The sequence below is a fragment of the Typopeltis vanoorti genome, chromosome 8, assembly GCF_054136105.1.
Source record: "Typopeltis vanoorti isolate ZY-2024b chromosome 8, IOZ_Tvanoo_1.0, whole genome shotgun sequence".
NCBI classification, from domain to species: domain Eukaryota; kingdom Metazoa; phylum Arthropoda; class Arachnida; order Uropygi; family Thelyphonidae; genus Typopeltis; species Typopeltis vanoorti.
The window spans coordinates 145,580,384-145,597,761 of record NC_143556.1 but is presented as its reverse complement, the minus strand read 5'-3'; the positions used below and the strand labels follow the sequence as shown (position 1 = coordinate 145,597,761).

The window sequence follows — 17,378 nt, the reverse complement described above, 5'->3', positions numbered from 1 at the left end:
TCTTTTGTGATTATTAGTTGTATCAAAACGACATGTGAAAATTAAAATACCTGAATAAACAACAATGGAAAAATTATATTTCAAGTTTTTTTGCCTCCTAAATTGCTCCTATTGCTAAACACCCGGCTACATATTAGCTTTACTACAGTGTATTGCAACAAATCTAATATAGAAAAACAATTTAGTGTTATTTGCAGTATCTGAACATTGGTTACCTTGAAAAAGTCTGATCATTATGATGTCTACGACTTTGATTTTTAATTAATCGTTAAAACTCTAACATTTCATTATTCCGAATAACTGACTCTCCATAGAATGAGATAGTTGGATGTCATGTAAATCGGTATAATTCACAAGGTTATTTCTCCACCCTCAAAATTGTACTTAAACTTGCTACAGAATTAGCATCCATCCTATATTTCCTTTACAATCCTTCATACTCATCAGACATAGAAACAAGCTCCAAAGAAGGGAAATAAAAGCCAGTCGTTAAGCTATGAAACATAACGAAGAAAGCCATTAGCAACAAACTTATACCAGTGATCACCAATATTGGCTTGGTAATCATTATTGAAAAATAGTGCCCTGTACCACCCGCATATCCTCTTCATAAAGGATATTCTTTCACTAACCTCAAATCCTACCCATGCTTATGCCGAAGACATTTCTCCTCTTCATCTAAAAAACCTTACTTTGCTCAAATGATTCAAGCTTCATGATCTTCCATTAAACAAATGCCTTAAAAACCGATCTGCTTGATATTGCTAGTAGAGATCGAAGACAGCACTATCTTCTGGAGGCATTTATTTTCCACAAGTAGGATCATACTGGTGTCCTTTTACCCGACAAGGCTACTGCTCAACTTACAATGTAAATGTAGTTCAATTTTTTTCTGAATTTTATTTTTCCCACTTTATTCATCAGGGTTATTTAGCATTTGCTAATGTCACCTGTTAAAACATAAATGACTGATAGGAATTCCTAAGGACTTCATCTAATGTAGCAGAAAACAATTTGGATGATACAGGATCTCAATACTCAATTCCTTTCCTAGATTAATTTTATAATACTGTTAAGTTATGACGTTGTTTTAAGCTGTTTGGTTTTTCATATCAGTCAGAAATATTAAAGGCTTTTTTTAAATCTACAAATGCTAAAAGATGATATTTACTTTTTCTATTAATTGGTTAGTGTGAATATGATCAATTGTAGAAAATCTTGCTGTGAAGTCTGCTTGTTCGTTCATATGGTGATGCTATTTAATATATGTAAACATTTTTTACAATTGTGATAGCAAACCGATTAGTTATTGATATCATCTCTGCTTCCCTTTTTATATAATCAACGATGTATGTTACTAGAGTAGAATCTTTTTTTTTTCTGTATTCTACTAATAATATATATATCTCATGCTTTGCTGACTCAAGGCCAATAATTCTTCTATTACACTTCACCGTTTTATATATGCCTCATCTAAATTTAATAGATGACCAACATCTGTTTCCCTGCATGTGCATAGGCTATAAAAACGCCTCATATATATATATATATCCCACACACAATAGGCCGAAGAGTCTATAGTGAACAAAGCCAGGAGTAGAGTAATCTGTTGAAGATTGTAGTCCTTTGGAAATGCTTCACGAGGAAGACAGTTGCGCTCAGCGGCTTTGGCAAAGGACCAGAAGGCACGACTGACGACACAAGAATCAAGTTTTCTACATTTAGACTATGGACAGTGTGTAGGCTGTGAATGAAGCTGGTGATCTGGTCTGACGCCACTTGTGAAAGGCTATTTGCTTTTCTTGGACAGCCCTAGTGCACTTTTTGGAGAACCATGGTTTAAATATAGGTCGGAGGAATTAAAGTTTCCATACCAATATGGATTATTTCTGTAACAAGTATCTGGGTTTGAAGAATGAAAACAATCGTCTGATTATGGAAAAGAGGAGCAAAAAGCCACGCACGTCCTCCCAGTTGGCACAACATTCAGTGGCAGTCAATTCAATCACTCTGAGAAAAATCTAGATCTCACCCGCTTTTGGCAGCATTCATTCTCAGCTTCCAAGGCCTATATTATTATATAAGACCTCGTGGGAACCTATAAATCATTCAAACCAACTGTCACACCTTCCTTTAAATTCATTCGTACTAGATGCACTCACTCACTGCTCTGTGAGAGAAAAACCTAGCTCTTATCCCTTTGACTGTGAGCAAACTTGGATGCCCCCATGTTTCAACTCTCCCCACCTTCCATGTATAATAATGAAAAATTTCATCAGAAGATATATCCTATAACACCCATTCAAAAATTTATAGACCTCTTTCTCCTGTTAACCAGTCTGAATCCACATACTCATAATCTGGATATAGTCTTTGTAACTTCTTTTTTTACCCTTCTTCAGGCATTTGATTCAATCCGTAGAAGAGAACTATGAAAGAATTTGGAATTCCAACAAAACCATAAGAATAATAATGAATCTATATGAGAAATCTGAAAGTGCAGTACGAATGGAGGACACCTTAACCAACTGGTTCCACACAGGGATGCAATCTGTCACAAGACCTGTTCAATCTTACACTGGAAGAAGCAACCAATAAGGCCTTAAACAATGAAGATTCCAGAATCAAAATATATGGGGAAAATGTGACAAATTTTAAATTTGCAAGCACAGAAGAAAATCTACAGCGAATTTCTGATAAAATAAAGGAGTGTATAAAATCTGGATTAAACAAATTATGCAAATAGGAAAAAGAAGCACCAATCTGGAAATTGATAGTAAGAATCTAGAGCAAGTAGAAAACTTCACCTACCTTGGAGGAGTTATTGAGTACAATGGTGAAATTAAAAAAGACAAACAGACGAATCAGTCAAATGTCCCAAACTTTTGGACAACTTTATGGAGGTCAAGAGACAAACAAGTACCAAAAGTAAGAATCTATGAAACAATTGTCCTCCCACTACTCCTCTATGGAAGTGAATGCTGGAATCTCAAAAAGGCTGAAGAGAAAAAATTATTAGTTACTGAAATGGGTTGGCTAAGATTACTTGGAGTATCTTTGCTGGATCGACTAAAACAAGAAATAACATAACAATAATAGACAAAATCCAAGAAAGAAGACGGCTATGGTTTGGCCATGGGAACAGAAAGACTACCATCTAAAGCCCTGAATACAACGATGGAAGGTAAAATTATTAGTTACTGAAATGGGTTGGCTAAGATTACTTGGAGTATCTTTGCTGGATCGACTAAAACAAGAAATAACAATAATAGACAAAATCCAAGAAAGAAGACTGCTATGGTTTGGCCATAGGAACAGAAAGACTACCATCTAAAGCCCTGAATACAACGATGGAAGGTAAAAGATCCAAAGGACGGCCCAGAATTAGATGGATAGACAAAATAAAAGAGAACCTGAAAACCAAATTGGACAGAAGTGGAAAGAGTTCATTCGGCCTCATCATCATCCACATAGATGATGGAAGGGAGAAGAGAGACTCTTCTTTATCGAATTTAAACTCGGAATCCGGGAGACCAAATTGCACACAATAATCCACGTGTGGTCTTATCAAGGCTTAATAAAGAAGCAAAATGACTTCCTTATCCTTTGATGTTAAGGTTTGCTTCACCATCGCAATTATCCTCTGAGTTGTATTTGAAACTTTTGCTATGTGACCTTTGGACTTAAAATTCCAATATCCCAGAATCCTTTGCCTCCTCAGTTTCTTGTAGCAAAATCCAATTCCCCCACCTTACACAAGTTTCATGTAAATTCATGTTACAATATGTGCACTATTTGCATGCACTCGGGTGCAACATTAATAAAAACAAACTTTGCACTGCAAAAACTAGAAGCAAAATATTTGTAATGTAATTTATAGAGGACAATTCAAATTTCTTCTTAGAGAAGTAACTGGTATCTAATTCACATTATATATATATATATATTCACTGAAATGAATTAAGTATCTACTGACTATATTTATTTTTGGAGGAGTGAAGAGCTGTACCCAGATACTAAAACAAAAATGTATTCTCTACTAGTATTGATCAAGATGATAATAATCAAACATGAAAATTACAACACACATATACCAAGTGATTAAGATAAATGAATAAAGAGGAAAAAAAAAACTAACTTATTATGGTTTCTATGGAAATAGATATTTAAAAAAAAAAAAACACTTTATTTTCTTCCCTTTTCAGATCAGTCCAGACCAAACGATGCAATGGTGAGTGTACCTGTGAACAGAAATACAAATGGCATCGTCTCCTTGCATACGATCCAGATGATGATTGTAAAGGAATCTTTATGGATTGGTTTCTCTTCCCCTCATGTTGTGTTTGTAGATGTCTCAGCCCTATCAAGCAATGATTTCCTGGGTATAAAAACTTGACTGTTTTAAAAGTCATAATCAGTGTTGGACATAAGTACACTGTAATGTAACACAAAATGAGAATGTTTTATTCTCATCAAATCTTATTATAAAGGCATAATGGATAAATCTGAGAAACAAAGAGGAAGATGGGAGTTAAAGAAGAGGCTTAAAAATCTCCCTACTAGGGATGTAGAGAATACATAAAACCAAAATTTGATATAAAAAATATGACTACAAATTCGTCCCAGCTTGTGTCATTATCCACAGAGGCATTCAAGAACAGACCCTCAAAACTGCTTAAGCCTAGGACACTAATATATGAGAAGAAATAAAACTACATTTCTTCTACCAGAAATTTACTCACTGGTATTAAAATTTTAAATCAAAAATTTATAAAATTTTATATATATATATATTCTGTATAAAAATACTACTCTTTTTATCCCGGTTTTTGTATGAGACTGACACTGTTACCAGCCTTTTTTTTTTTGTGTGTAGTTGAGTTATGTGATAATGTTTACTAAACTTAAAAAATTTGTATTGGATTTTTATTTTATATACAATGAAATTACCAGCCTATAGCATGCCACATTGCTTTAACACTTGCCCATTTAAAAATTGCTACAAAAATGACCAGTTATTTTAGATGTTTGCATGTAAATTGCATAAAATAAACCAATATAATAAATATCTCCATTTTTCCTAAATCATAAGTGTGTGTGTGTAGGAGGGGGGGGGGAGATCCTTCTCCAATTCAGCTCCAGGGGCACAACTGTGTACAAAACTTTAGTTGGCGCCCCTATACCCCCCCCCCCAATAAAAAAAAACACTTTATAAAAACGTTATTTTTAATATTTGATGCCAATAAAGTGAGTATTTCATTTTGAATTTTATCTCCTAAATAGGAGGGCATATTTTTAAAGGCAGGATCATTAGCTACACGTCGCGTGTGTTCCGATATAAAAGGATCAAACTTTTCTAACATCTCAATGCATTTTAAAAATTGCCATTGTTGCGATCGTAAAGTTTATTATTTTTACCATGAAGAGCTAGATTTTATTTGCCTAAAAACTGTACTACAAAAATTATTATTTTTATAACTTCATACCAACGTTTCCTTTCATTATCTAAAACTGTTTGTTGCAAATGATCAATACAAGTTTTATTTTTTAAGGATGTAATTAATTCTGTCCATTTCTTGTAATTGTTCAAATGATTTAAATTTTTCTCATGACGATTCAGGTACATTGCAAAATGTTGCCTATATTCTGCTGATAACAGCAGAATATAAAATAAAGTTAAAAACAGATTTTCTTATATATATGTTCAGAGCAAATGCGAGTGTGAACAAATTCAAACGCGCGTCATCCTGTAAACTCGAGCAAGTTCAAGTTTTTACTTGTTAGGACTAGGATCAGAATAAAATAAGATCTTAAGGAATAATAACAAATAAGTGATTATAAATAATTTGTTTAAGACAAATCTATAAAATGTAATTTATTTTGATATAATTAATGAATAATATTTTTTTAAAGTATTTCCTCCCTGCCTGAAATCTTTGGCACCTGTGTGCATCACCCCCCTGTTCAGCTCTCACTGTGATATATCAAATATTCTAGTTGAAAAGTCACATCCCATGAGATGTGATTATGTAATAAGATGAGTAATATTTATTAATGCTAATAATTCACGCGACTACCTACCTTCATCTCAAATTGTTTTCCATAATGATGCAACTTTTTTTTATTAGACCAAAGGCAAATAAGCTGATGATGTATCTGTATATTTTAAAGGTTGATTTTCCTGTTTTGCAAAGACATTCTTTAAAGGCAGCATCTTTTTAAATTAATACATATATATATTAATAAGGAGCACACCTATGTCTAGGCATACTACTTAAGAGGTTGTGAAGTACTAAAACAACACCGTTTTCAATAATTTTTGAAAGAAAGAAAAAAAAAAACGTAACTATTCCTGGCATCCTTCGGATCTACTATTACTTGTGATAACATTATTGCCATTAATAACTTGCATATAATCTAAATAAGAATTTTCTTAAATGATGGATGAATTGTAACAGCGAGGGGAGAAGTCTGGAAAGTTCTGATAAACACCTAGAACAAAAATGATTAAAGCAACTGATATAACCACAAGAAAGAACACACTAGTAGCAGAGTTATGAAGGTAACTTGTGTTCTTTCTTGCAGTTATATCAGTTGATTTAACATTTTTGTTCTAGGTGTTTATCAGAACTTTCCAGATTGCCCCCCCCCCCACACACCTTGTATTTATGCATTTTTACATGTAGCAATTAGCTAAGTAAAAGCAGTTTTAAAGGCTAGAATCAGAAGATGTGGGGTGGGGAGTGTCCCAACTCGTTTTACAAGGATTGTAATCACGGGTATGTACACTGCATTATTCTTCCTGATGAAATACTTTATACCTTTTTGATTAGAATGGTTACTATGACAGTAAAATTCTTATTGCTATGGATGTATGTATGTGGAGGGGGAACATCATGAAGGGGGTTTTGCAAAATGCATTTATCTCGTTAGCTATTTATACCATAATTTGTCTTAAGGAAAAGGTTCCTGAATTATCTATGATACTGTGTGCCGGATTATTAAAAAATCGCTTTAGTATTGATCACAAGAAAAATTTGGTGAATTTTAAATTTGACCAATATAACAAAAACAGGATACAGCATGCAACTCAAATTGGACTCTAGGTTCAGTTGATGGTATTCATCTTTACAGCATTTTTTGCTTGGGGGTGAGAGTGAAACAATAATTACAATGGAAGAAAGTAAATGATTATGAAATTTATATCTTCAATTAATACAAATATATATAAGGAGATTTGCTAAATAAATGAACAGCTCTCTGGAAACTACTACCAAAAGCATGTTTTGAGAAAGTTGGTTTCATTGTCATTATAGCTGTTGTTTTGCAGAGAGTAAAAGCTCTATCACCTCTGTATACAAGACGGGTTAACCTGTCTTCAAATGAAAAGTCCTTAGGAGATGCTTGGATTCAAACCTAGGTGTAGGGGCAAGTGTTGCATTATCTGAAGATGATGCAGACTGATGATTTACAGGTTAGTAGTTTCAAGTTGTTACACTGGATGTTAGCCTTCTACTGCAGAGACATACAACCAAAATTTGTTGCCTACCTCACTTGAAATTAGTCTTTAGATTCAAAACCAATAATAAAAATTTGAAATGAGATTTTAGTGTATGCTGGTAAAAATTTAATTGATTTTCATACATACATACAGATGAAAATGTCTAACAACATCATCAGTGCACTTGAAGCAAGCCCATCTGTTTCATTATAAGCCTTAAGACACAAAAATGCTTACCTTTTAATGTATGATTTGATGATAGCAGCCAGAATTTTTTTGCAATCCTGGTCCAAAGTATTATTTCAGTGTTTAAAAATTATGATATAAAGTCCCCCCCGGTATCCAGCATGATTTATAATAGAACCCTGGAAGCCAAACTTTTGAAACATTTAATAAATGAAAATACCCATATGAATGTCTACAAAAAAATAAAAAGAAGAGCTGAACAGCAATTAAGGATGCTGTTTATCATATTAAAATGAAACATGCAGATCTGAAAGATCTGCACATTTCATCTCTCAAGAAAAACGGCAAATAGTTTTTCCTCGTGGTGTAGTAAGTAACAACAGCAAAAAAACGTATTAAGCATTTTTAAAAAAAAATTAAATGGAATATTTTTGAAATCTCCAAGAATATGTACATTTTAAAAGTGCATATTTACTATTTTATATCATTATCACTAAATGATTAATGGGTTTTATTTGTGAAACACTTACCAAACCATGGCTGAAAAAATCTAGAAAGTTCAGTTTTTTTTTTTTTTTAATTATAAGACACTCCAAGTCCGTGGACTGTGTTGCATTTGGAATTTAATAATCACATTATTAAATCTTATACATTTCATTTTTTTATACAATCCCTGCAACCTACACAATTGGCATTGCAGTTTTTCTGACAGATATAAATCCTGTACAATTTGATATGAATTAAGCCCTAAGGCACTTATTCAATACTGCAATTAATTCAGCACTTACTAAACATTTCCATTACCTAGTTTGCAATTTACAGAAGCAAGTAAAAATTAAATTACTATTAGTTGGTGTTTTTTTTTTATGTTTAAAAAATTTGCATCAAGTCAACAACTTAAACGAAAGTTTCAGTATGTGAAAGCACACTTCATAAATTACAACAAAAAGTATTTAATTCTTATTATATAATCTAATTCTGTAGAATCACATGACTGTCTTTCCGTTTCAATGTTTAGCTGCCAAATAATTAAAAAAAGTTATCAGTTTTCCTTAATTGAAAGTAGAATGTTATCAGTCATCACAAATGATTTTCTTAGCAGTAAAATGCAATTATAAATTTTATACAAAATTGAAAGCAATTAGTGATTTACTGAATTCTAATGAAAGTAAATATTCAAATTGATTTTTAATATGCTAATCATGTATATTAGAGGAGAAAATGTTCTAGTAATTACAATGCAAAATGGAATTTAAAAAAAAAATTCTTGATGGTAACTGAAAATCTTAATAGAACACAACTCTGAAAAATTTTTTAATACTTCACATTAAGTTAAATTTATAAATATATAGAATTTTTTATTTTAAAACACCAAAACAATTGCATAACACGGGCAAGCTGTTTAACTTAAAGCCAAGCCTCATTATTATGAAATTTGAGATTCCAGTATAGTTTTAAATAAATAAGGGCCAAGTTTAAATGTATTTTCAGTATTCACAACTAACCTTTTTCAAAAGCCAGAAACAACATAGTCAAAATATAGCATCATTTTAATGAGTTGTAAGATGGGTTATTCTGCTGGCAGAAAGAAACATCTTTGAAAAAATATATTAGTATAGATATTGATGTTGAGAAACAGATTTAATTAAAATTTTTTATGAAAGTTCAGTTTAGTTTCACTGTATTTTCAGATGTAAAATATTAATTTCTTGCAAAATTGCAATAGTTTGCCCAAGGTCTAATTGTGTGGTATCCAATCTGAAGTATATATATATAAGTACCAATATATTTATTTATTTAAATCAAAAGACATGCTTTTAATGTTGTTAAAAAGTACATTAACAGAATACAAAAATAATGCTATACCACCAAACTCTGCTTCAGATCAGAAAGGCAACATATTAAAAACGTTAGTATTTATTTTTTCCAAAATCTGTTGCAGCATAATAAAACTTTTCCTACAGATTTTCAAAACTAAACTTTTAATCATAATTTTTTTTTTTAAATTTCCCTTTTCTATTTCTGTAGCATATTAAACTCATATAAACTAAGAGAATCACTTATGCAATATCTTTATTGATGAAACTGCTAATGATGTACAATAATTATTTCTATGTTAAAAACAGAGCCTGTTAAATTTACTAACAAAAAAAATATTAATTAAAACTGTTCCATTAGAAATTTCCACACATCAAATTGCACAAAGGCAGATTTTAATACTAGACTCTGTAGATATTAATTGCATTCAATCCAAAAAGTAGCAAAAGTCCATGAACTAGTAACATAATATCAAAATTACTGCTCTTTATGTAAAAAGATTTGTACTGAATTAATTTCTTAAGTAAATAAAATAAAACAATGATACACAACTGGCATTCCCTATGAATTATACCTTAGAAATGATCAAGTCCAAAGTAACAAATTAGAGTTAAGTGTTATGTTCTAGAGAAGTTTTTCTGTATTATGACTTCAAATCTTTTTTATTAGATAACAGTAATATTAACATAATATCAGAGTAAAAGAAACTAGATATAGACAGATAAATGCAATCTAATCTAAAACAGCCCGAACACATTTACTGCTCTTTTGTGACCAAAGTTTTTTTTAATTCATTGCACAAGTCTTTAAATATATATATATATATATTTGTAAGCTAGTTAAATACTATTATTTTTAATATCGCAGACCATATAGCATAATAATATGTTACCAATATCTCTTATTGCCACATACCTAAAAATCATATACGTGGCAATGTTTGGTGACTTTGCAAATCAATTTTTCGTTATTTATATATTATATTTTTTTTCCTGCTTTTAAATAAATATAAACATGAACAACAAAGCAAAATCATCATAAACGATTTCACCCTGCTACAAAACCATTACCCCAGCCCATAACATACATTTTCATCTTTATTTATTGCTACCACTTACTGAAAATCATTCGCTTCCAAATGCTTGGTTCATTAACTACTTTCTGTGGCTTACACTACCACTAAAAGTAGATTGAATCCAATACATTTAAAAATAGCTTTAAAACAATGATCAGAACAGGTATCCATAATTTCTCAATGCTTAGAATTTTCTCTAATTACTGAAGTTTAAAAAGAGTTATCAAAATGGCTCTTGGACAATATCATAATGTTTGGGATCGTCTTTCATTGGAAAGGACTATAGTAATGTTGAAACAGAGTGAAACAAATAATCTTTAACACAAAACACTGCATAAAAATATTTAAGACTAATTTCTCATAAAAATAAGTGATTAGAAGATATCACAGCTGAAGTTACTTTGCATAAAAGCTGTATAAAATAATATAGCAAATCAAAAATACATATTAATGTGAAAATGAGTAACCATGGAATCCAAAATTCTTATTATGGTTTGAAAATCTCTCATTTAAACTATTACTCATGATTTACTCAAATTCTACAAATTTAAATACATACATTTATTAAATTGACTAGAATTTTGCAATCTTGGCCCTATATGTATATATATATTATTTTCTCTCCCTCTCTAGTCATGGATATGAAAGCTCTATTTTTATTTCTGTATATTTGACACAGAATTATTATGAAAACATTTAGATTAATTTTTAAGTGAAATATATAAAGTACCAAATAATAACACAGACTCTCAATTATAACCTGAAATTACTCAATCCAAACTGAACTTGGAAACAACATAATATCAATGACAAAGCAACCTCAGTAAACTTATAGAAAGTGCATGGGCTTACAAAAATTAATCATTTCTGGAAACAGCATGAAATAAAATGCATCCACCATTTTCATAATAATTATTAACTTGGCTGGCATATATCTATATCTAATTAAAAGACAATTTTAACATAAAACTAAACAAAAAACTATTAGAATAAAATTATTAAAGATATTTTTATCCAAACCATTAAAGAAAACTCATAAAATTGAAGCAAATTTACAGGGGAGAAAGATCTGAATTTTAACCTGTTTTACTTCTAAATTGCAACTGTTTCTAGGTAACAGCTTTGGTGTTCTTTGAAGTCATATTTGGTGCATAATGTAAGAATATATATTTAGTCTACTTCTCACTAACCTTGCCAGTTTTTTTATATATATATATATACATACAACTGCACCCATTTCTCTATAAAAAAAAAGTTTTACTGAAAACATCAATTTGTGAACCATAACATTATCAGTTCATCATTTTACATTATTTTAATTATAACTATGCTTTACATAATCTTTCCATTTCTTTAATTACATTCCTACAAATTATTTGGGCCAACACTCATCCCCCCAACCCTCCCCATTTCAGCATATTAACACACTAAAAATGTCCCTTTCTTTGAATACTGCTATCTGTCACAAATGATGGATTAATTGAGCTTATAGTACTATCTTCACAACCAATATCTTCAAAGCTCATATTTGAAAATGCATTACATGTGTTACTGCTAACCTTCTCTTTTGCTTCTTTCCTTCGAGAATGTTTACATTTTTTACTTGACTTTAGTGGAGTATAATGACGAGAAGGTAGAACATTAACATTTTCGTCATGTGATACACTGTCTTCTTCAATAAAGTCTTGATATTTTTCTTGATGAGTCCCAAATTTTATTTCTTTACACATTTCTGAATTAAATGATCCTGAACAGTCTCTTGCAAAATTTCCATTATCTACTGTTGCTTTTAACAGTGAAGAACAAGCAGATGTTTGGTCAGACACATTTCCCCCTGATCCACTTAACCTCCCACTAGTTTTTAACTTCAAGATAACAGGAGGTGGAAGCTTTGCAGAAAGTAATAAAGAAGGGGTAACATCACTAAAGGGAACTGAACCAAACATGTCTTGATTTGCATTTGTCCTTGATGAACTTGACGTTGTTGATGAAGGAATCGTACCCTCAGTACTGATCGAACTTTGTGGTACTGGTGCAACAGTTTTTTGAAATGATGAAACAGTCACAGGTGTGTGGTTAAAATTTTGCTGAAAACTTTGAGAAGATGCATGCTGACTTCCATGCATAGCTGTTAATGATTCAGACACTGATTCAGGAACTTGTATGAAAGGAGATGAGCCAAAGAGATCTGTCGTTACTTTAGGTGACATAGGTGGTGTTGGTATAGTATCATCTCCATCTTGGTGTAGCAATTTACCTGAAAGTAACAGAGGTATATTTGACTGTACCTCAACCCCAACTAACTGCAGTCCCTCACTGTATGACAAATTAGCACTCAAACCTGTCCCTCTATCAACAGCATCCCCTTGGTCTTTTGATTTCTTTTTGAGTGACTTACTTCGTGGTTCAATTTTACTTTTTAAAGGTTTTCTGAATGGTGCTTCTGCAAATACATCTACTTCTGACTGGTCAGAACATATAGCTGATTTTGATACAGCTTTCTGTGAACCTACTTTTTTGAATGGTACAGCCCCAAATACATCCATAGAGGGTGAAGTTGATGGTGTAAATGTAGTAGAAACAGGGGATGTGGTTTCAACTACTGCAGGAGCATTTTTATTAGATGTTGTTGATAAAATTACTTTCTGTTCTCCATCTGAAAGTTCATCATCTTCCAGAAGTGGCTTATCACCCTCCAGATGTCCAATAAATACATCATGAAAAGAATCTTTACCTTGTTCCGAAATTTTCTGCTTATTTTTATCAGAAATAAGGCCATCACCTGAGGATAATATATCAGAATGAATGCTTTTCTGAAACTGTTTTCCTTCAGAATCAGATACTCCTGAAGAAACCTCATCATCTTCACTAGAATCTACTCTTGCTTGAAGATCACTAGCAGAACCTATCGAATCTTCATCTTCCTGCACTGCAGAAAAATCTGCTGTAGTACGGGACCGGTTCTCTTCTTCATCGTTTAATAATTTTTCATATTTTGATCGATCCTCTGCTGGTGTTCTAGTAAATGAAGATCCAAATATTTCTTTCCCTGATCGTCCACTCTGAATACTTTGGCTGCCTTCGTGTGATGCACTGGAGTTTTCGCTGCTATGCCGTTGGCGAAGTTCGCATTCTACATCAGTTTCTTCTGAATACAGAGGAACATAACTTGCCATATTATGTTCAGGAGGACAACCTAAAAGTAGAAGAAATAAATATTTGAAAGAACTAGAGACAAACTGCAAACTAAATATTAAAAAAGGCAAGAAATAATACTTAATGAATACCTTGAAGATAAACTGCACAAAGATGGGGGGAGAATACGAGGGTGGTCTGAAAGTTCTCAGCCTAACAATGAAAAAACAAATTTATAATTTCAAAATTATTTTTATTTTTCAACATTATCTCCCTTAAGACTAATACATTTATTCCAGTGATGCTCCAGCATAATTATCCCATCCCTGTAGTGATTCTCAGTAAGATCTTCAATCACCTCTTGATTCGAAGAAAAACACTGACCAGCAAGGAAGGGTTTTAGTTTTGGGAAGAGACAGAATTCAAAGGGAGCCAAATCTGGGGAATAGGTCGGATGTTTGCCAACAATTCATAGTAGACATCCCTTAATTTTCCCATTGCCAAAATACCTTTGTTTGAGGTGTATTGTCCTAATGAAAGATGAATTTTTTCTTCTGCAAACAGGGTATTTTCTCACAAATTTTTTCATCTAGTCTGGTTAAAAGATTAGAATAATATTCCCCAGTTATTTACCCTTTTCAAGATAATTAATAAACAAAATAAACTTTAGCATTCCAAAACACCGATGCCATGACCTTTCCTACTGATGGAACAGACTTTGTCTTCTTTGGTGCTGAACAACCGGCTTCTGTCCACTGTTTGGATTCTGGTGTGTAATGGTGAATCCAAGTCTCATCCATAGTAATAAATGGATGCACAAAATCAGTTTTATGCTTGTTAAAACGCTCCAAGCACTGTTCAGAGATTTTCATGCGAGTGCGTTTTTGATCAGCTGTGAGCAAGCACAGCACCCATCTTGCGCAAAGCTTTTTCATATGCAATTCTTCATGCAAAATATACCCTACACGTTCTTTTGAAATGTCTATAGTCTCAGCAATTTCACACACTTTGACTTGCTGGTCATCTAATACCATATCGTGCACTTGATCAATGATTTCTGGTGTTGTTACACTCTTTGGATGTCCTTCACTGGGATCATCTTCAAGGCTGGTATGGCCACTTTTAAACTCGACAGCCCATTTCTTAATTGACAAAAATGAAGGAGAAGAGTGCCCATAAACTTTTATGAACTTTGAATGAATTTCTTCTGGCGATAAACCTTCTTTTACGAATAATTTTATAACCGCATGATACTCAATTTTATCCATTTCAAGGATACAGACAACACTTTTGCTTCAGACAGCTGTATAAAACAAACTACTTGATAGAATGACTTGCAATTTCACATGGATGTTTATAACAGATGCACCAACTTAGAAAAAAAAAATCTTACCGATAGTGTTGCCATCTATAGTCAAGGCCAAGAACTTTTCAGACCACCCTCATAGATATGCTAGATATTTTTGCAACTCATTTAAACAGCCAACACCTTAAAAATTAAATACACTTCATAATTAGGGGATAAAAAATCAAATAACTATCCACTGTTTCTTGATGCACTAGTCACATGTCTTTCTAATAGTTCACCATATTTTTCTATAAATAGAAATCTAACACACACACAAACAATCACATCATCCACGCTCAACAGAATGGAATTCTCACAATGCTAACTCATACAGCCGGGGTTATTTGTTCTAGTGATGCAGTTCTTACAGGCACTGGATCAAAAACCCAACTATCATTGCACACAATTTACCATTGGCTATAGCTCCTAAAAAACAGATAACATATATTACATATTTTTATCCTCCAAAAATCATACAGGACTAAAACACTACTATTCTTATTCTATACAGCTGACTTGGTCAGTTAAAGTAGGTAGTGCACCTATCCCACCAAAGCCTCAGTTTTAGATGTAGGTTAGGTGGTAGTTCCATAAGCTTTGTACATACCAGCTAAGTTTAACCTGTCCTAGTTGTCAAACATCATACTAAATGTAAAATGTATCCTCAACCTCTCTGCTCTTCACATCTAAATATGTATATAAGGTAGCTTGTGACTATAATATGGGCTACTATGTAGGATTTGTTAGCATTCACCTTGGAGAACAGAAGAAATTTGTTACAATTTATGGAAAGTCAAGACTGGCAGACAATGCTTTAGACACCAATTCGCAAAGGATTAGATGGAAGTAAACCAGTGTTTCAACTCATACTACTTTTACAATCGGTGAATGGGTTATGAAACACTTCCAATCTAAACAAGTATGACAGCATTAATCTGCTAAAAATACGAGAAACAGTTAAGATCAACTAAGAACTCTTGAAGCTTCTATTTATACTTAGATTATATTTAGATGGTGCAAATCAAGAACCGATATCTTCTGTCGGTTACAATTTCAACTGTTCCTAATAGTTCATCATCGCTATTAAATTCCTGACATATACCCTTAGGGCAGGGTTTCCCAAAGCAGGCTCCACAACTGAAATTCTCGGGCTCTGCGAATCTTGTTTCACAAACATTCACTTTTTTTTTTTTAAATTGATGATATGATGAAATGCTATGATGCTACAAGTTACGTCCATCATACCAGACTTTGAAAAACTCTGCAGTTCAAAACAAATGCACTGTAGTCATTAAAATTTTTTAAATTTACAGAGCATTAAATTGTAAATGGTGAGTGTTTATTGATTTCTTCCTTTTTTCATGTTTATTTTAAAGATAGAGTTTTGAGGGCTTCACAAAAATATTTTGCTTGCTTTAGGGCTCCCTTAGAGGTAGTACTCTTGTACACCTCTAATTTTCCTCCAAATTAGCCTGTTATCTGTCAATATTATCAGATCTTATATTTCTGTTTTCTAAAGCACTTTTTAATGTATCAATCCACTTATATCTTGTAAGTTGACTGATACATTAAGTCTTCCTCTGGGTCTTTTTCCTACTAACCTGGCAAAGAGCACTTGTTTTGCTAATTTTTTCTCTCCCATTCTATTTAAGTGGCCACACCACACGAGAGACATTGAACTTGACATTGTTAGCATTCAGGAACATGTTAGCAGAGCTAACAATGTCAAGTTCTTTCATAACATCCTCAGTTTTCATATGATATTGCTGTTGGTGACACCTGTTCAGTTCCCTAATCTTTCTCATGACTCTCATATCGATGATTTCCAGTCTCTGATCAAAAGTTTTATTCCTAACCAAGCTCTCAGATCCATTTATTCAGTTGACTTCCTACCATACCAGCTTTGCTAATTCTGCTGTCTATTTCCCAATTTAATGTATCATCTTTGCTAAAAATTGTGCTTAAATAGCTGAAAGGTTTTGCTTGTTCTAGGTTCTCCAATCAGGATGCAGTTAATGTTTCTGTCTATATTCACTGTCTTTTTAATGCTGATTATCATACCAATTTATTACAGCAATTTATTCATTTTCTTGTATAATGAAACCTGTGGAGTATCCATAACTATAGAATAACACATATGCCACAGTAAAATAAAATTACTTATGATACCATTTGTCTTATGATACAAAAGATGAAACATTTACATAATAAAATTTATTTTACTGTGGCATACATGCTATTCTAAACCAGTTTATTCAATTCAGTCATGGAATCCTGCAAACTTTTTCTGGATTTATTCAGAAGTATAACATCAT

The 17,378-nt window shown here is 32.4% G+C and overlaps 2 protein-coding genes across 7 annotated transcripts in view; one reads left to right on the top strand and one right to left on the bottom strand.

Annotated features, from left to right (window-relative positions):
- LOC150104407 (protein spaetzle 3-like) overlaps positions 1 to 4,374 on the top strand; it is a 521,297-nt gene extending 516,923 nt beyond the window's left edge. The window contains exon 5 of the mRNA XM_090397031.1: positions 4,206 to 4,374. Within this exon, the coding sequence (XP_090253157.1) occupies positions 4,206 to 4,374 (169 nt within the window). The remainder of the gene's footprint in view (positions 1 to 4,205) is intronic.
- Positions 4,375 to 8,286: 3,912 nt separating this feature from the next.
- The window catches only part of LOC150104406 (uncharacterized), a 459,199-nt gene continuing 450,107 nt past the window's right edge, over positions 8,287 to 17,378 (bottom strand). For all 6 annotated transcript variants that reach the window (XM_090396357.1, XM_090396356.1, XM_090396354.1 and 3 more), the window contains one exon: positions 8,287 to 13,776. In XM_090396357.1, the coding sequence (XP_090252483.1) occupies positions 12,008 to 13,776 (1,769 nt within the window). In that variant the 3' untranslated portion in view covers positions 8,287 to 12,007. The remainder of the gene's footprint in view (positions 13,777 to 17,378) is intronic.